A 21,283-nucleotide genomic window follows, 5' to 3' on the forward strand; every position below is an offset into this window, starting at 1 on the left:
GGCTCTTCTTATCTTGTATTCAGTAAGATCCCCAAGTACATTATACAGATGCCAACAAGATGAATTTAATATACAGGGCGCACATAAAGTCCGGGAAAAATTTCAGTTATTTATTGCGCAAGAACTAAACATTGTACACATGTCATAGATTCAGCTTTTTGAAGAGAACCTCTGAAAGTTTTTTTTACAAACATTTGATACGTGAACCGTGAGTGACCCGACAGACGTCAATACGGTAATCGAATACTTGCCATACCTGTCCCATGGCTGGCATGCGTGGCATCGCCGACTGTGGCATTCAGTTCCCGTATTCTCTCCCGGAGCTCTGCTACATCACGTGGTAGAGGCGGTAGACACACCAGATCTTTAATGTGTCCCCACAGAAAAAACTCACACGGAGTGGCACCTCAACTCGCCATATTTGGGACTAGCGCTGACTATCGGCAAATAGGATACTGCGTGAAGAGTTTGACAGAGTACTGAAAGACCTGAGTCGAAACAAGGCCCCAGGCGTGGACAACATTCCATTAGAACTACTGACAGCCTTGGGAGAGGCAGTCCTGACAAAACTCTACTATCTGGTGAGCAAGATATATCAGACAGGCGAAATACCCTCAGACTTCAAGAAGAACATAATAATTCCAATCCCAAAGAAAGCAGGTGTTGACAGATGCGAAAATTATCGAACTATCAGTTTAATAAGTCACGGCTGCAAAATATTAACGCGAATTCTTTACAGACGAATGGAAAAACTAGTAGAAACCAACCTCGGGGAAGATCAGTTTGTATTCCGTAGAAATAGTGGAACACGTGGGGCAATACTGACCGTATGACTTATCTTAGGAGATAGATTAAGGAAAGGCAAACCTACGTTTCTAGCATTTGTAGACTTAGAGAAAGCATTTGACAATGTTGACTGGAACACTCTCTTTCAAATTTTGAAGGTGGCAGGAGTAAAATACAGGGAGCGAAAGGCTATTTACAATTTGTACAGAAACCAGATGGCAGTTGTAAGAGTCGAGGGGTATGAAAGGGAAGCAGTGGTTGGGAAGGGAGTGAGACAGGGTTGTAGCCTCTCCCTGATGTTGTTCAATCTGTATATTGAGCAAGCAGTGAAGAAAACAAAAGAAAAATTCGGAGTAGGTATTAAAATCCATGGAGAAGAAATAAAAACTTTGAGGTTCGCCGATGACATTGTAATTCTGTCAGGGACAGCAAAGGACTTGGAAGAGTAGTTGAACGGAATGGATAGTGTCTTGAATGGAGGATATAAGATGAACATCAACTAAAACAAAACGAGGATAATGGAATGTAGTCGAATTAAGTCGGGTGATGCTGAGGGAATTAGATTAGGAAATGAGACACACAAAGTAGTAAAGGAGTTTTGCTGTTTGGGGAGCAAAATAAATGATGATGATCGAAGTACATATAAAATGTAGACTGGCAATGGCAAGGAAAGCGTTACTGAAGAAGAGAAATTTGTTAACATCGAGTATATATTTAAGTGTCAGGAAGTCGGTTCTGGAAGTATTTGTATGAAGAGTAGCCATGTATGGAAGTGAAACATGGATGATAAATAGTTTGGACAAGAAGAGAATAGAAGCTTTTGAGATGTCGTGCTACAGAAGAATGCTCAAGATTAGATGGGTAGATCACATAACTAATGAGGAGGTATTGAACAGAATTGGGGAGAAGAGGAGTTTGTGGCACAACTTGACTAGAAGAAGGGATCGGTTGATAGGACATGTTCTGAGGCATCAAGGGATCACCAATTTAGCATTGGAGGGCAGCATGGAGCCTAAAAATCGTAGAGGGAGGCCAAGAGATGAATACACTAAGCAGATTCAGAAAGATGTAGGTTGCAGTAGGTTCTGGGAGATGAAGAAGCTTGCACAGGATAGAGTAGCATGGAGAGCTGCACCAAACCAGTCTCAGGACTGAAGACCATAACAACAACCAAACTACGCTGTGGCGGTATACAGGAGAAATCTTTCAGGGTTTCTCTTCAAAATGCAGTATATATGGGATCTGTACGATGTTTGGTTCTTGTGCAATAAATAATTGAAAATGTTCCCAGACTTGATGTACACCCTGTACAAATACAGTAATCAGATGTGGCTAGCACTGATGTAACCTTAGTCATAGCAGTGCTCTCGGTTCTACCTTTTAGTTAACTGAGATTTGCTAGATTCATCAATTTGTTAGTATTTGGTTATGGGATATGACAGTTTTGACATGAGTAGTCATACAACTATATAACGGTCAACCATGAGAGTGGATCCACGCAGTTCCTCTTCCGCTCGCAGTCTGACACACGGTTTGTTTGGTGTTGCAGTTGCTTCAGGTCAGTACGTAGTATCAATCTTTTTGTCTGAGTGGTGTGTGTTAACCTCGGCACTGTTTTTTTCGGAATTTTAAGTCCAGAACAAAATGAAGTAGATTGCTTTATCTTAGTGGATTGTGCAGTGCTTTGACGATTTCATTGCTGTCTACATTTTCTAGAGTAATTATTGTTGATTAATGGTAGTTTGTTTCAAACTTTGTTAGGATGCCGTCAGATGCTTTGCTTGCTGGAGACCTGCGTCTGGATGTAACCACATGAGAAGCTGCTCAATCACGAGAGTCAGAGGCGTCAGTCGTGGAAAGCTGTTCCCTTAAAGGTGCTTCACAGGATGTAGACGTGTGGCCATTTTGAATGTCGGGTGTAACGTTTGTGGGTACGTTTAGTATTTCTGTCAGCCTTGTTGGCTAGTTAGTTTCCTCTCGCCTTGCTCGGCTTTGTTGCAAGTGTAGTTTGTTGTCTCATTTTGGTGTGTTGCACGTTGTTGTTGCGCGTTGGGAACAGGACAATCTAGACTTCCCATGCCCTGCTCATGAACCCGTGCCCTCAGCCCTGAGTTACATCCTTACCTCAGCAGCCAAGAGCCGGTGAGCCTCACTTCCCGTCACTAACTCTAACTGTCCTAATCTGTAGTGTCCTGACAATGAACAACACAGTCTTGCACATAACAAGAGCGGCATATGATGCGCACAATGCAGTTGGCAGCAAGTTTCTCTGAGTGAAATATATGCTAAAGACCCAATAGGAACATTATCAAAACAAAACTTTTACATCTGGAAAGACGACGTCTATTTTGATCCGACGACGATATATGCCATGAAGGCTCAGGTCTGAAGCAAGCAGGCAACCATGCCACGGTAAAACTGTGGCGGGATGGTCCTTTCGGACAACTGCCACTCAAGAGGGCGCTGCTGTGTCATTTGTGCAATGACGCTGGTACCAGTGGTCACGTGAACATTCTCAAGAGCATAGACGAGGTTCTGGACGCCCAAGTAGCAGAGACACCAGCCCATGTCTCTGTATTGTCAGGGCAGCACTGGTAGGTTGTACAGCCAGCACAGCACAGGTGAGAGGGACTCTGAGCCCAGACGCGTCCACGCGAACTTTTGCGAACCTGTTATTAGGAGTGATGCTGTGGGCAGGCGAAGCTGTAGCCTGTGTCCCCCTCACGCCGCAGCATGGCCGTGGACCACTCGACTGGCGTCATCAGAGGATCACTTGGATTGGCGTACCGTGGTCTTCAGCGACGAAAGCAGATTCTGCCTCCACGCAAGTGATGGTAGTTTGCTCGTACGTCGCAGACCTGGTAAGCGCTGTCTCGTAGACGAGACACACTGGTCCCAGCCACTACAGCTCCCTTTCATTTTTGCTGCTTCTGGACGGGACTTTAACATGCACCTGATATGTGCAGAATATTGTTACACCTGTTCAATGCCGCTCTTGTAACAGGAAGGTAATGTGTTGTTCCAACAGGACAATCCTCCCCCACACGCTGCCTGTGGAACTCAACGTGCTCTGCAAGATGTGCAGCAAACTACCTGGCGAGCAATGTCCCTGGAGTTGTCTGCAACCGAGCAAATGTGGGATACGATGGGACGAGAAGTGACTTGTGCGACTCGACAACCAACAACTCTTACACAACTGTGTGAACCGGTCCAGCAGGGATGGCATAATGTATCGCAGTATTCTACATATGTGCGATCGACTGGATACCAGAGTCAGTGCCTGCATTACCACCTGTGGAAGCTACGCCGTATACTAATACGTGTGTTTCAGCAGAGGCCGATACGTGCTACATCAGAACCGCTGGTGCTACTGATCTGTAAACGTAACAATTTCATGTACTCCATTTGCACAGTGCCAGCAATAAATCGTGAGTGAACTGGAAACCTCTAAATGGGTGCACTAATCTTTTTCCACAGAGTATAACAGCAGTTAAGTGTTTTCTCTGCCAGAGCGCTCCTAAAATAGTTTCGTTTTGTTCAGTATAATAGGAAAGTTTTTAATACACACATAAAAAAAGTATTGCTTCACTCCGGTTCCCAGAACTCCTGAAGTGAGACCTTGACTGTGGATATTCTATCACAGACACAGTCCCTTTGACAGTTCAGAGATATCACTAAACCCGCCCAAAGATGTAAACAACCGTGCATGAGCAGCGCGTATTAGACGGAGGGGGTCCCACAGCGGATCAGTTACAGTCATTCCACCAGGAAGGCTCGCGTTGTCTGAGTTCAACCGCGCCTAGACAGTCAATACCGCGGGGCCAACGCGTCCGCATTGTTACTTTGTGCCAGGAGGGACTCTCAACACGGGAAGTGTCGAGGAGTCTCGGAGTGAACCCTCCGCAGCTCGTGGTCGTGCGGTAGCGTTCTCGCTTCCCACGCCCGGGTTCCCGGGTTCGATTCCCGGCGGGGTCAGAGATTTTCTCTGCCTCGTGATGACTGGGTGTTGTGTGCTGTCCTTAGGTTAGTTAGGTTTAAGTAGTTCTAGGGGACTGATGACCGTTGAAGTTAAGTCCCATAGTGCTCACAGCCATTTGAACCATTTTTTTTTTTTTTTTCGGAGTGAACCAAAGCTATGTTGTTAGGAGATAGAGAGAGACAGGAAGTGTCGATGACATGCCTCGCTCAGGCCGCCCCAGGTCTACTACTGCAGTGGATGACCACTAACGACGGATTATGGTTCGGAGGAACCCTGACAGGCGTGCCACCATGTTGAATAATGTTTTTCGTGCAGCCACAGGACGTCGTGTTACGACTCAAGCTGTGCGCAATAGGCTGCATGATGCGCAACTTCACTCTCGACATCCATGTCGAGGCACATATTTGCAACCACGACACCATGCAGCGCGGTACAGATGGGCCCGACAAGACGCCGAATGGACCGCTCACGACTGGCATCACGTTTTCTTCGCTGATGAGTGTCGCCTATGCCTTCAACCAGACAATCATCTTAGAGGTGTTTGGAGGCAACCCAGTCAGGCTGAACGCCTTTGACACACTGTCCAAAGAGTGCATCAAGGTGGAGGGTCCCAGGTGTTTTGGGGTGGCATTATGTGGGGCCGACGTACGCCGATGGTGGTCATGGAAGGCGCCGTAACGTCTGTACGATACGTGAATGTCATCCTCCAACCGATAGTGCAAACATATTGGCAGCATATTGGCGAGGCATTCGTCTTCCTGGACTACATCTGCGACCCCATCGTACAGATCTTGTGAATGACTTCCTTCAGGATCACATCATCAAAAAAAAAAAAAAAAAAAAAAAATGGTTCAAATGGCTCTGAGCACTATGGGACTTAACATCTGAGGTCATCAGTCCCCTAGAACTTAGAACTACTTAAACCTAACTAACCTAAGGACATCACACACCTCCATGCCCGAGGCAGGATTCGAACCTGCGACCGTACCGGTCGCGTGGTTCCAGACTGAAGTGCCTAGAACCTTTCGGCCACACCGGCCGGCTTGTTCGTGTGTGGTATCTTCGTTGTTTCTCCCCTGTGAACCGAGGTATTAAATTCCCTTGCACATTGCTTCCTCCTTGCAGTTGTGCGTCGAGATTGGCAGGGTGTGCTCCTGTCGAAATATCGGCTGTGGTCGACGACGTCACCAGGCAGCAAACCTGTAAGTTCTTTGAACATTCGATTCGCCGAAAAAAGATAAGGTCTCACATGTCTGGGACAGATTGAAAAGGGTTGTTTATGGATGACGTGACCCACCAACCACTCTGAGGGACCAACGTCGAATCGCCGTTGAGGAGTGGGACAGTCTGAACCTGCAGTGCCTTGAAGAACTTGTGGATAGTATGCCACGACGAATACAGGCATGCGTCAATGTAAGAGGACGTTTTTCCGGGTATTAGAGGTACCGGTGTGTACAGCAATCTGGACAACCACCTCTGAAGGTCTCGATGTATGGTGGTACAACATGCAATATGTGATTTTCATGAGCAATAGAAAGGGCGCTAATGATGTTTATGTTGATCTGTATTCCAATTTTCTGTACAGGTTCCGGAAATCTCGGAACCTAGGTGATGTAAACCTTTTTTTTGAGCTGCGTATGTGTACTGGTTCAAAATATTAATGTTTCTAGACTCTAGGTGCACACAATCATTTGTGGCTATCCATGTGTGCCAGCTTATTCGCCTTTCTCGTCGTTTGAACCAATTTATTGCTGCATGTTGGAGGGGATTTTCGCCAATTGTCTTAGACGGGTCAGTGGTAGCCTACTTGATGGGCTTACTGGGAGGGTAATTCCCACACGACCGCCGCTGCAGGTAAGGTTCTGAACGTCCTGCCAGAAGGAATCACCTTACAGGAGAGCCAGCAAGCAGCAGCAGGGAGTGGCCAGTGATGTGGTTTCCAGTCGGCTGCTTATTCCGACAGGCTGAATGGGCTGTGTGCTGGATGTTATCCTGGAGAAGTTCAGAGCTCGCGAAATCGGCAAGTCGGCTGTCAATTCTCTTGGGATGGATGTGCTAAGTCGCGGGTCCCACTGAGGCGTAGTTTGTGTTTGACATGATTACTACATCGGTCTTCTGGAGGGAGTGATCCTCCACGATTAACGGAGTTACGTCAAAGTATTAGAAAGTGTGTTCCCGTGTGCTGGGCGTCTATTGCCTCTGACATACTTCCCTGTGATTTGGAAAATCTGGAAATTTGTGGTAAGTTCCTATGGGACTAAACTGCTGAGGTCATCCGTCCCTAGGCTTACACACTACTTAATCTAACTTACGTTAAGGACAACAAACACTCCCATGTCCGGGGGAGGACTCGAACCTCTGACGGGGGGAGCCGCGCGAATTGTGACAAGGAGCGCTAGACGGTGCGGCTACCCCGCGCGGCCCTGTTGTTCCCTGTGTGGATGTTCTGGACCGCTCTTAAGTCCATCGCAAAAATGTATTTACACTGACCCATGTTGTCCAAAATTTCTTTTGCATTCAATGTTGGACGTGCACCAGTGATAGTCCTTGTGTTGAGGTATCTGTAGTCACAGCATAATCTGTACATTCTTGTGCCATCCGACAACTTTTTTGGGAACACTTAAAGCATCTACACCTCTTCAATAGTCCCCTCAGACAATTTCTGATGGAGAAATTCTTCCGTTATTGGCTGTAGGTGTTCTGGAAGCCTGTATGGTTTCCTGTAGACAGGAGCGTTATTGTCGGTGAGCTCAGAGGAAACTTGGACATGTTAAGTAGCTGGAACCAGCGGTTAGGTAGAAAGTGACTGGCGTGGCTAGGCTGAATTCACATATATAAACTGAACTTTTCCCGTGCAGATCTGAGAGTGATGTTTTCCAAGTCACCGTTTTCCTGCTGGCTTTGAATTTTATATTGCATGCAGCCAATTCAAGGTCATTTATTCAACTTAGATGGTTATCTCCCCAGTCCTGCGGTCTCATCTTTGGAACCTTACTCGATAGTAGTAACGTTACTACACTGAAACGCCAAGGAAAAAAAAACAGCATTTCCGAGGTAACGATGAACTGGGGACTTTCCCGTACGACGATTTCGCGAGTGTACTGTGAATATCAGGAATCCGATGAAACATCAAATCACCGACACCGCAGCGGCCGGAAAAAGATCCTGCAAGAACAGGACCAACGACGACTGAAGAGAATCGTTCAACGTGACAGAAGTGCAACCGTTCCGCAAATTGCTGCAGATTTCAATGCTGCGCCATCAACAAGTTTCAGTGTGTGAACCATTCAACGAAACATAATCGATATGGGCTCTCTGATCCGAACGCCCACTCCTGTACCCTTGATAACTGCACGACACAGAGCTTTACGCCTCGCCTGGGCGTCAGCACCGACATTGGGCTGCTGATGGCTGGAAACATTTTGTCTGGTCCGACGCGTCTCGTTTCATATTGTATCGAGCGGTTGAACGTGAATCGGTACCGAGACAACTTCATGAATCCATGGACCCTGCACGTGAACAGGGGACTGTTCAAGCTGGTGGAGGCTCCGTAATGGAGTGCAGCTAGAGTGATACGGGACCCCTGATACATCTAGATACGACTCTGACAGCTGACACGTATGCAACTATCCTGGCCGATCACCTGCATCCATTCATGTCCATCGTGCATTTCGACGGACTTTGGTAAATCCAGCAGGACAATGTGACACCCCACACGTCCAGAATTGCTACAGAGTGGCTCCAGAAACACTTTTCTGAGTTTAAACGCTTTCGCTGGCCACCAAACTCCCCAGATATGAACATTATTGAGCAGATCTGGGATGTAATGTGCTGTTCAGAAGAGATCTCCACCCCTCGTACTCTCACGGATGTATGGACAGCCCTGCATGATTCATGGTCTCAGTTCCCTCCAGCACTACTTCAGACATTAGTCGAGTCCATGCCACGTCGCGTTGCGGCACTTCTGCGTACTCGCGGGGCGCTACACGATGTTAGGCAGGTATACAGGTTTATTTGGCTCCTCAGTGTACTAACAGTGCTGGTAATTGCCGGTGCTGGACTTAGATTGGTGAAGCTTAACTATGCCTCGCTGATCAAAGCGAAGATGACGACGTCACATTTAGAGCGGTTTTACTAGTGTAGCAAAATTTATCCGGGTCTGCCAGTAAACTGCTTGCAACTAAACACGCGGAGTAGAGCGTCACGTGATGTGTTTAATGCGAGGCAAAAAAAAAAAAAAAATTAAAAAAATTGGCTCTGAGCACTATGGGACTTAACATCTGAGGTCATCACTCACCTAGAACTTAGAACTACTTAAACCTAACTAACCTAAGGACATTAGACACATCCATGCCCCAGGCAGGATACGAATCTGCGATCGTAGCGGTCTCGCGGTTCGAGACTGGAGCGCCTAGAACCGCTCGGCCACTCCGGCTGGCTGACGCGGGGCAAACTGCGATTGTGTTTTCGCGACGCGGCGGGAGTTCCGAAGAAACGACGGAAAGAGTTCATCACTTTGTTTCGGTTCTGCAGCGTGCTCGCGCGCGCGCACCTGTGTGTGTGTGTGTGTGTGTGTGTGTGTTTGTTTGAAAGTGAGTGAGTGTGTATGTGATCAAATAGGTATGTAGGTAGGCTGAGCTGCACGTCACACCTACCTCGTGTCATACGAAGATGGCGAGGGATGCTGCAATCTCTAGTTCCTCTACATCCAAAATAGAAATCCCTCCTCCACGAAATTCACCGTTAAGGTTCGCTGTAATTTGACACTTTCTGAAAAAATGACTCTATGTAATACCGTCTGTGGCAGTGATGCTCAGTAGGAGTGTATATTAAATTCACACAGGGATCGGTTCCATTTGCACTGTTCGCTCACTCTGTTTTTATTCGAACAAATTGGCCATCATCTGTTGATTACAAATCACACTAAATTCGAGGTACTACGTCCTTACAGTTTAACTCTTGCCAGACATATGTTCTTTCACATTAACTTTTGACAAATTTTTTTCCCTTCCACTATATTAATTGTAAAAATACACTTTTAAGCAACATGGTTTCTTCTTTACAAGTGCTACACAGTATATACATTAATTTTTAACGTTTTCTTTAATACCTTACTGTATTTCTCAATCAGTATGTCAACATCCTGTACAACAACTGCTCTTATTCCTGTGTCCTGTGCAATTGTCCTTTAACACTATGCATTCACTTCAAACAACATGTCACAACGACACTTGTTTGTTACTGTCTCATACTATAACATTTTGTACCCCTCTGACCAATCAGAACACTAATCAGCGCTACGAACACCATTACATGTTCTTCCACACAGTTGAGTTATCTCCATCTTCCTGCTCCTCTGGTTTGACACTGATACTAATTTTTCTTGGCACAGTACTGAACATACACGTAATACACACATACAATTCTTATTTAAGACTTGCATATTTCCAAAAAATAAATACTGTCATGGAACAATGTAGATAAGTAAATAAATTCGCAAAAAAATTCTGTATCAAGCTGAAGTTAAATATGGTACAAGGGAATAATTTTCAGATACACAATGCATTGCCAGAGGTGAAAGTCATGTAAATTGTCATTAAAAAATTCCTAGTACTAGTCGGAGACAGAATTTTGGGTTGAGCGATCTAGTGTGAGACAAAAGACGAAGCACAGTTCTGCAGTTATTTGCAAGATAAGAAGGGTAACGTAGACATCTTTTTGAAGCTTTGTAGGAATAAATGGGAAAGGCAAACATTCCTGTAAAGACATTGCAAGAGTATATTCTGTTCCCTTCACTGCCCAGTGGTTGAAATATTTTTTTCATATGCAAGAAATTCTTGCAGTATTTTCGTTTTTATCATATGCTATGGGTAACAAAATATTTTTGTGAAAATTTCGGAGACCAAGTTAACATGTTATCACAGGGTGGGTTGGAAGAAATAGAGCAAGAAATTCTTATTATCTTGTAGCAAATTACATTTTAATAGTAGTTACTTAAAGTCAATTCATTAAATTAACTAGACAAACACAGACATGTAGAATAATTTAGAACAAGTGAGAAAAATACAAAGGTTTTGCGTTAGCAGTAGGAGTTAATTTTGTGTTGTCAGCTGGATTCAATCATTATGACTGGTCACTGGCTTCAGTCCTGCCTACAGTCGAGACAGCCCTTTGGAAACAATATCCATGTAACTTACAACGAGGATTGCGCAAGGAGAGACCGTTCATTTCTCCTCCTTTCCAGATTTCTCTCAGCTGTTGAACAGAGCTCCTGTCCTGGGCGGATGATATCCGGATTCCACCACGACAGCACTCTGTTCCTGAGCAGAGGCAGCGTCGTTCCATTACAAATGAAGAAAACGAACTGCAGTGGTCCCTGCACCATCGTGGCTATGTGTACGTAGTACACAAACTGCGCTATGCCTTGTGCCTGGTGGAACCCAATTCTAATAATTATACCTATCCCGCTCAATATAACACCCTTAACTGACATAAAAACATATTGTTTCTTAGAGGCAAATTTATCGTTACTAAAAATTTTGAGTTGCCGCATGGAGTTCCGAGCATGTAAGTACATGTATCCCACCGACCCAAGACAAACCAAATTGAAAGTTATCGATAGAGAAATCCCCGCAAGGAATATTATCCGACTGTGCATCAGGTAATATTTGCTCATCTTTTCGAAAGCAATAGTTGCTATGCATACCACACTCCACGGTATCAGTGCGTACAGCGCTTGACCACGGAATACCCTTCTGGCTTCAGCAGGTGGCAGGTCGTCAGGGAGCCTAAGATGACGGACACACGCGTACATTTGGTAGCAGAATAAGTTTAGCCAGATACATCTTAGAAGAGTGAGGGCACTATCAATGTGGACCATCGTAGATAGGTCGGGGACACCTGTCATACGATAAATGACCTCAGAACACAAGATCTGCGTTATACCCGTGATCTGAATGGACAAGAATATCTTTCCCGGGACATTACGTAACTGGGGCAGGTACATGTATACAACAGTGGTCAAAAAGCGGAAAATAATATTTAAGGCTATAAATGACATTTCTAAAGGTTTTAAGCTGTCGATTTTGAAATCTTTGTATTTCAAGGTGGCACTGTTCAAGCTGTCTTTGTACTTAAGAGCCCTTTCTGTTGGCCTCACATACCCTTTGTAGAACTCTCTTTCCCACGTTAAATAGTACGTCGTGAAGTGCGATCCGTTTGTGTAGAAACTGACGCCGCATAAATCGAAAGACTTATGGAAAGACAAATCGCCACACATCAGCAACAGGACTGCTCTGGAAACAGAGCAGATGGCGTCTGTAGCGTTCGACTGCAGGCAGGACTGATCGCCAGGGCTGTCGAAATAGCAGCGAGCATCATGTACGGATTGTAGCATACTAAACGGGACGTCCTGACAAACGCCGAACGAGTTGGCTGTCATCCAGGCCACCAGGCAGAGGTTGACGTTTGCCCTCTGCGTGTAGGCCAGGTAGCTGGTGACGGGTATGTGGGGCGACCTCTGCACCACGTCGTCCCACAGCTGCACGCGGCACCGCTCGCGCAGGTTTTTGGTTTCCGGTGGCAGGTCTTCCAGCGGACACGTGGGGTGGTCGAGGGCGTTCGCCAACAGCTGCACGCAGTCAGTGTCCACGGAGACCATGGCGTTGCTTCTGTCCTCCCTCTGCCACTCCTCATCTGCAAAAGATTCACTGCGAGTTGAGTGGTGCTCACACACCAAATGTATGCAGAAGCAGATGTACACATCTGATCCCAGAGGCTCCTCTGGATCACAAGACCAGGTGTATTTTAACTACATCATCGATGATAAATAATGTCAACAAAATTTTTTGTATTTGGAAAGATATATACCAGAGTTGAATCGAGAGAAGAGTACGCAATTCGTTTTCATCTACAGAGTATCCAGGAAGTCCCCCAAACCCTCTTGACTATCTACAGTAACTCTTCATCATTTCCTTGCGCCTTTTTCCCACGTCAACGCAGGGTCGGCGTTGTTACTATGGATTTGCCATTGTTAGTGTAGAGGGCATCCAGATCCCCTTCCTATCCCCACCCCATAACCTCGCCCCCCCCCCCCAAGATGGAATTAGTGTAGACCCAGCTGTCTGCGTCTAGTGAAAGCAGTGGAATAGTGTGAACGTGTTCAGATGTCTGTGAGTCGTGTAATGGAGACGGGACGTGGGGACCGCCCGGTATTCACCTAGTGGGATGTGGAAAACCGCCTAAAAACCACATCCAGGCTGGCTGGCACACCGACGCTCGTCGGTAATCCACCAGGCGGATTCGATCTGGGGCCGGCGCGCCTACCCTAGTCCAGGAAGCAGCGCATTTGTGCTCTCGGTTAACATGGTGGGTGACTTTGTGCAATCATTGAGGACATACATTCGTTTGCTTGGTATCCCTCCTTTGAAGCTGACGAAAAGCGTTGGTGTAATTACTATACTCTTTTGTTTCACTGCAGCACCATTTCAGTTGTGAATTCGTGTTGAAACAGTTACACTGTAAAGGAGCGTTTAGTGGCGCGTGTATGAATGTACGAAGGTGCACAGAGAGGGCAAACAACGAAAAACATTATGAGAGTATTTGCCATGGTGCAAATCGTAAAGCAGCTCTGCTTGTTTGAGCGCAATAAGCTGGTTATGTATCGAAGGCTGGTAGCGTGCTGGACGTAAAAAATACAAATGAAAGCGTGTTTCCTCAACCGGCCGAGCAGTCTGGAATGAAATCCTTTCGCAAGAGTTGCTCACATTCAAATATTGTGGTCACCAACATATGACCACATTAAAAAATATTTGATAATGAAAGGATTTAGGCCGAAGTTAATGAGTAAAGAATCTGACTGCTGCTTGGAGCGACGAGTTGCGACCTGCCGTGTCTCGCCCAAGAGTGTTAACAACAAGTATTATTTTTTATAGTCTCTAGCCGTATTTTGGATTCTGAAGCGAAGCCTAATCTCAGGCTCTACTGTAGAGATTTTGGCGCAATTTCCACTAAGAGAGAGACAGGTTCACGAAATAGGTTTTTGTATATCATCTGTAAATTTTTAGTGCAAACTTCCTGAGCTTTGATAAATTAAAGTCCTTGCCTGAGTGAAAACCATGCGATTACCATGGCACGTTTACCTGTCTACATGTGAACGCTAATCTCAGTAACTGCTGCAGGTGTGCGTGTGTGTGTGATTGTGTGTTTGTGTGTGTGTGTGTGTGTGTGTGTGTGTGTGTGTGTGTGTGTGTCTGGAGCTTACAGTCGGTCAACAGCGAGATTATCAGCACCCTTACTCACATTAAAAGAAACATATGTGGATAAAACTAAGAAAATGGTATCACACAGTGAGGAGGAAACCTTTAAAGTGACGCTCATCCTCTCTCTCCCACCTCACTCGCGTTGACCACACAAGCACTCTGTCTCGCACCAGTTAAGACAACGGATAAAGGGTGGAAGGTGCTATATCTGGGATTAAAACGGAAATAAAAGGACAGGTGAGCTAAAAAAAGAGACTCTAAGAAATCTGATTGGCTGACCACATACGAAAAAGATGGGTTAGCTGGGCACACAATTAATACGTTAAAATCATCTCCCTAAAATTTTCGGAAACATAGTGGACAAATTACAAAACCATAAGACTCTCATCACATTCGTTTGAACGTTAATTAAAACGGAGGGCAGATCTATCAGCAAATCAGTCGCTGCCCACTGGTCGAAGAATAAAACACAGTGTGATAAAATCTGGCACACTATGATCTGTATGCCACAAGTACTACACAATGGACTGAGTTCTCACCGGAGCAAGAAGCCATGTGTCACAGGGCTGTGGCCTGTGTGAAGACGACTGGGGAGCCGCTCATCCTCCCACCGACCCAAAAGCCAGGAGACAGCAGGCAGGTGGATGGCACACCGCGCCAACTCAGCAGCGCGGCACGCCTCCCTGCTTGCTAGACCTGCCCTTTCGTTTCCAGCAATATCCACATGCCCTGGCACTCAGCAGACTGACTTCTCCTTCCCCTGCCGTTGTAGTAGGAGGAGGACGTCCTGGATATTGTGCACTACTTTAGCTACTGGGTACAAACGCTGTAGAGAGTGAAGAACACTCAGCGAATCAGACAAGACAAGGAATTTAGCACTTTAAGCACATCTCGTCTGCTACAGTGCCTGCAAGGTTGCATGTCAATCTGCATCAAAGACAAAAAACTTGCAAGGCAGTCAGACATTGAGTATACAAACAGAGAAAACAATAGTGCAACCAACAGTGTCCCCCTGTTTCGACCCATCCATAAAGACAGTTATAATGGTTTGGTGACCATTAAAAAAGTCCTTTGGAGTGCTACATCTGCTATACTACACTAAATCTAAAGTTACTCTGGACCTCTACAGTAGTCAGGGTAGCAGACTGTTAAAACACTGCATTTGGGGTTGCACTTGTTCCACACCAAGTGACTACAGCACATGCCCTACCTAGTGTCCATATGTCCATGTTGCTCATGGAGAAATGGCATTCCAGAGGTGGAGGAGCAATGGTATGGTGTGCAGGTGAAGTTGGAGCTACAAGAAACTTACATGCCTGATTCACCATGAGGAGGTGTCGCTAGATGGTGAATGGCGGTTTCCCAACCTTAGCACTGAGACTGGGTATGGGGCTGGTTCTGTAAGCGCATCCTAATATCCTTATGCGTCAATAATCTTGAGGTAAAAAGACCTCGTTGACCTGTGCACTGTGCATCCATAGTCTAGCCACGAACACACAAGAGCCCTATAAAACTGGAGCAGACACACCCTGTCTCATCCCCTAGACCTTAGGTCAAGGCACTTTACAGTATTCAGTGCCTTCTGGGTTCTGGCTTTCAGGTATCACAGGTGTGGCAACCACGAAAATTTGGAGTTCAAACTGAGGCCCAGAAACTTGATTGATGTCGACTTGTATCCCTCACATGCAAGTCAGGTAAATTAAAATTACAATGAGAATAATTAAAATTCTTATCTGCAGAAAACTGAAAACCTGTCTTTGCAGCCCACCTCCCTAACTTCCGCACTCTAAGTGCAACTGGTGGGTCGCCGTAGCAGTTCTGGAGGAGGAACATGAAACAGCAAAATTGTCCACAGTTAAGAAGCACTGTACAGGACTCCTTTCTGTATATGTGATACTGTTTATCGCTAAAAAAAAAAAGAGGTTAAAACTCAAAACATTCCTCTAGGAACACCATTCCCTTGCTCAAAACATTCCAACAGCGTGTTACGAAATCAAAACCTAAAAAAGCGCTTAGACATGAGGGACCATATGAAGATGGTGAGATGACCATGAAAGCCCCATTCGTGGAGTTGCACGAGAATACTGTGCCTTCTGGTTTCTGGCTTTCAGGTCTCACAGGTGTGGCAACCACGAAAATTTGGAGTTAAAACTGAAGCCCACAAACATAGCGTTGTACACCTTACCGATATCAGAGAATATGCCAAGACAGTGCTGTCTACATAGTAAGGCCTGCTGAATAGCCACCTCTAGTAGAGTCAGGTTGACAACAGTGGATCGAAACCTCCAGAATCCACACTGAGAGTGGTTAAGCAGTTGCCTGGTTTCTAACAGCCAGACCAAACGACGGTTAACTATTCGCTCGAGGGTCTTCCCTTCACAGCTTGTGAAGGCTGGCATCAGCAGTAGTCGCTGCAAAATGATCTGCCAGAGTTTGAGTGATGTTTCTGGGTGTAGTTTGGAGACACTTCTGTTTCAGCACTGGTGTTATTGGTAGACGACTGTGTTTGCCAGAAACCCTCATAATGGGTTCCAGTACTTTTGTAGAAGAAGTGGAATGGTTGACAAAGTCCAGAAACGCTTGGTACGCCGTTTTCTTGCTCTCCTTAATGATGTGTCAAGTATTGGCTCTCGTGACCTGAAAGGCTGTGAGATTGTGTGTTGCTGGGCTGTACTTAAATAGTTGAAGAGCTAACTGTACGCCTGTCCTGGATTGCTGAGCGACACACACCAGTCCAACAAGCAACAGGACCTTGGGATTGATAAGTCAGTGGTGTGATGGATCTATCGTGTGATGTGGTCCACCCATTCGTTGACACTGTTGCAGTCTTCAGACACAGCCAGATGGACGAAAAGCATCCAGTTAGCCCTACTGACCAACAATTTTGGTGGCTTCTGTGCAGGTAATGCTCCATCCAGTAGATGAATACAGACTGTGACGTGGTCACTGAGTGAAGATCATCAGTGACTGCCCACTGAACCTGGTCTGCGAAGCCTGGAGAGCAGAAAGAGAGGTCGCTGGCTCACAGTGACCCAGTGGCAGCACAGAAAGGAGTGGGAGTGCCTGTGTTGAGGATATGCAGCGTGTGAGACATCAGAAAGCTCTCCGAAACGCGACGGTGAGGACAAGTAGAGATTGATCTGCACAAGATATTTAGGACATTAAAGTCTCCAAGTAGGAAGAATGATTGGAAGGGCTCTTTCATAAGGTCTGTGACAGTCTCAGTGTGCAAATGGATAGGGTACAGTAAACCAAATTTAGTGAGTAGATAGCACACGAGTAGGCAGTTAATGTTATATGTGGCCCCCCATGACAGGACGTTGTTGATTTTACAGCTTTGCAGTATTACGTGTTTTACAAGAGTAAAGTGAGCATAAAACGTCCAGCTGCACGAACTTGCAGCCAATTTGAAAGAGTAAATAGCAGAAAGTTATCTAAGATTGAAAGTGAAATATATATGAATATAATATTAACTAAAATGGACAAGAAACTAGAAATGAATAGATTTAGATGAGAATGAATTCTCGGAGGTAGAGGAAAGTGAGTACACATTTACCGAAAGACGATACAAAAGAATGAGTGACAATCTTTCCAAACAAAATCCAGAATGTGAAGCAAAACCGAAAGAGCCACTGGTGATGCTATGCTGGGGCATGCTTTAATTAATCTCATGAAAGAATTTGAATTGCAGGAACCAGAAGAACTACCTGATGAAATCATAGAGGGACGAGAACTGTTAAAGATCGCTAGAGATATAGAGATCAAGAAACCTAAAAAGCCACCCAGTATACAACAGAAATAAGCAGGTAACATTTCCTGGAAGGACATAATGGTTGAACATAATTTATTGTGGGAAGAACAGGAGGTGAAAGACTCTAGAACTGTTAAACAAAACCATTATCCCCAGTAATGTTTATAATATTGAGTTGCAAGTATTTTTGGGTATAGGATCACAAATTAGTGCTGTATCAGAATCATTTTTTGAACATATTTCAAGTAAGCCAGGGTTAGTAATAATGTCTGTGAGTGGAGTGAAGATTGTAGGAGCTACTGGCAAGTCCAGTAAACCCATTTGGAAAAATGTACTGATTGAATTTAAAATGCAAGGACAGAAATTTGAACATGACATTTTATGGTACCTGAATTAAGTGCTGAGATGATTTCGGGTATTGATTGACTGGACAAAGAAAAAGTGTTTTTAGATTGTCGTAATGGAATTGTTAAAATTAATAGGGAGCCTAATACATTAGAAATTAAATTTACAGAAGATGACACTGTACATGGCGCTAATGTAGAATCCATAATGCTAGAGATAGAATCTGAAAATGATGGTTTGTCCCACTTATATGAAATCTACCATGTGAAAAATTTAATACTGAATGAATAAAAAATTGACAATTTTAAGGAAATTGTTGATGCTATCTAAGAACTCTTGTGTGAACAGAGAGATGAACTATTTGCTGTTTTAAATAACAACAGGGAAGTATTCTCTGATAATCCAGGTGTTGTCACGAACTTTGAATACCATATCGATGCAGCTGAACATGAACCATTCTGTGTAAGACCCTATCCAGTGCCAATAGCTAGGAAAGAAGTGGTACAGGCCGAAATTCACAGAATGTTAGAATGGGGAGTGATTGAAAGAAGCAACAGTAAATATAATAGTCCACTTATTATAGTAAATAAGGAATACAGTGGCATGCAAGTTGTTGTTCATGCATGAACACTGAACAAGATTGTCAGGAGAGAGGTAGACAGGCCAGAAAATGTGGGTGATCTGTTGCAAAAATTCCATAATGTAATGTACTTAACTAGTCTTGACCTCACTGCGGGATATTGGCAAATAATCATTACACAAAGATTCCCAGAGACATACAGCATTCGTGTTTGCAGGGAAATGCTATCAGTATAAAGTTGAACCTTTTGGTTTAAATACTTCTGTTTCAGTTTTTATAAGAGCATTAGATACTGTGTTAGAAAAAGAACTTTGTGCCAGATTAACTGTTTGTATAGATGATTTGTTGATTGCTACTGAAAGTCGGGAAGAACATTGTGAACTATTGAACAAAACTCTCGTTGCTCTTCAAGCAGGAGGAATGACTTTGAAATTGAAGAAATGTGAATTTGTAAAACAGGAGATTAAGTTTTTAGGACACATCGTAACTACAGCTGAGATTGGCAAGGACCCAGAGAAGCTAAATGCAATTGAAAAGTGTTCTCCACCTAAGAACAGAACACAACTGAAAGCATTTCTTGGTCTTTGTGGTTTTTATCGCAAATTTGCGAAGGGGTAAGCTTTTAATAGCCCATACTTGAACAGTTTGCTAAAGAAAAACAGTGCATATATTTGGACGTCAGAATGTCAGAAAGACTTCAGAGACTTGAAAACTGAGTTAATAAGAGAAACTATTTTACATCATCCTATTTTAAGTGAATCATTCCACATGATGACAGACAGTAGCGCATAGGGAATTAGTATTGAAATCTTTCAAGAAAGCACAGAATTTGCGGAAGCAAAACATAGAACTATAGCTTTTGCTAGTAGAGATCTAACTAAATATGAAAAAAATAACACTATTTCAAAGAAAGAAGCTTTAACCATAATTTGGGGCTTAAAGAAATTTAGAAATTACTTATGGGGAACAAAACTGTTATTCATACTGACCATAGAGCCTTAACTTTTTTGAAAGACTGTCGATTGTTTACTGGCAGGTTAAGTTAATGAGCTCTTTACTTACAACAGTTTGATTATGAAATTTTGTATATCAAAGGCAGTGAAAGTCGTGTGGCTGATGCTTCATCTCCATTGCCAGAGGATATGAATAACCTACTGAAAGAATGTAATAAAGGTGGTAAGTTTCACATGAGATGTATCAAAGACGTTCCAGGTAGAAAAAGAACTGAACAGATTTGTAAGAGTATGCGGCCTGGAAATCTGTTAAAACAAATTTCATTAACCCCAACTTCCCACAAATCAGTAAATTTTATAAGATATTTAATGGAATATTGTATAGGAGGAAGATGCAAGTACTCAGGAATGGAAAGTTTATTGGGCTATGCAGTTTGAAAATGAAGTTATTGATTATTTCCATTTTGCCTTAGGGCACTGTGGTCTAAAAAGTGTATTGAGAAATTAACTGATGTAATTGTGATTAATGTGGGTGCCACCGAGCAAATTGCTGACAGAATTAAATCTTGTGATGTGTGTCATAGGGCACAAGTTGCTAACCAGACCAACCAGGGTATATGCAAAACACAGTGCCAAAAGACATCTTGGAATTGTTATCAGTAGATTTGTATGGTCCTCTGCCTAAAACATAAGGAAGTAGGTCTTATATTGTGGTATTTTTAGGAGTTTTCTCTAAATTTATTAAGTTTTACCCTATCAGAAAAGCTACTGCAAAAGCAATCTTTAGTAAAATGAATGAATATTTTAACACCATTGGTAAACCCAGAGCAGTTCTATCTGATAATGGACCTCAGTTTATTTCTAAAATATGGAAAGAAGGTATGAGACAACATGGTATACAAGTGAAATATATTTTTACCTACCACCCTGCAAGTAACCCTGTCGAAAGGTATGTGTGGGCATTACGAAGATTAGGTAGAACATATTGCCACCATAATCACAAGGCCTGGGGCAGATTTGCGACAGATTTTGAAAACGCCATGAGCACTCTCTACCATGAGACAATGGGGTTTACACCCAAATAAATTCTGTTGAACCATAAAAGCAAAAGAGTTATTGAAGAGATCTTGAAATTTCCACCTGTTTTAGGGATTAACTTGCATGAGCAAAAAGAACTAGTTAGGAGGAGAATGAAATGAAAGTGGCTGTTAGATCGAAAAGGCATAATAAGTGCCTCAAAACAACTAAATTTAAACTTGGTGACTACGTTCTGGTGAAAGCACATGAAAAATCTAGTGAAATTAATGACGAAATTTCTAAATTTAAATACATTTACAATGGACCATTTGAAGTGCAAGGAGCTCCACATGCCAGTGCTTATTTTCTTCTATACCCTAGATCAAGAAAACCTTTGGGAGTTACAAACATTGTTAACCTAAAATAGTATGTCCACAGAAACAAATAATGAATGAAATCAAAACCCTCAGAGGGCACTGCACTCTATGCGATGCTAGGTGTCTGGCAAACACCAGGTACTCAAGTTATTGACAATACTATTTCCTTTTCTTTTCCTGTTGTCAATCTTCCTCTTCTAGCATTCAGAACTTCTACTATCATCTTTCCTTCTTC

At 43.9% G+C, this 21,283-nt stretch overlaps 1 protein-coding gene across 1 annotated transcript in view; it reads right to left on the minus strand.

Annotated features, from left to right (window-relative positions):
• The window catches only part of LOC124553485, a 65,264-nt gene that overhangs the window by 14,635 nt on the left and 29,346 nt on the right, over positions 1 to 21,283 (minus strand). Inside the window, exon 3 of the mRNA XM_047127341.1 lies at positions 12,186 to 12,460. Coding sequence (XP_046983297.1) covers positions 12,186 to 12,460 — 275 coding nt within the window. The remainder of the gene's footprint in view (positions 1 to 12,185; positions 12,461 to 21,283) is intronic.

Source organism: Schistocerca americana, chromosome 11 (assembly GCF_021461395.2).
Source record: "Schistocerca americana isolate TAMUIC-IGC-003095 chromosome 11, iqSchAmer2.1, whole genome shotgun sequence".
In the NCBI taxonomy this organism is placed as follows: domain Eukaryota; kingdom Metazoa; phylum Arthropoda; class Insecta; order Orthoptera; family Acrididae; genus Schistocerca; species Schistocerca americana.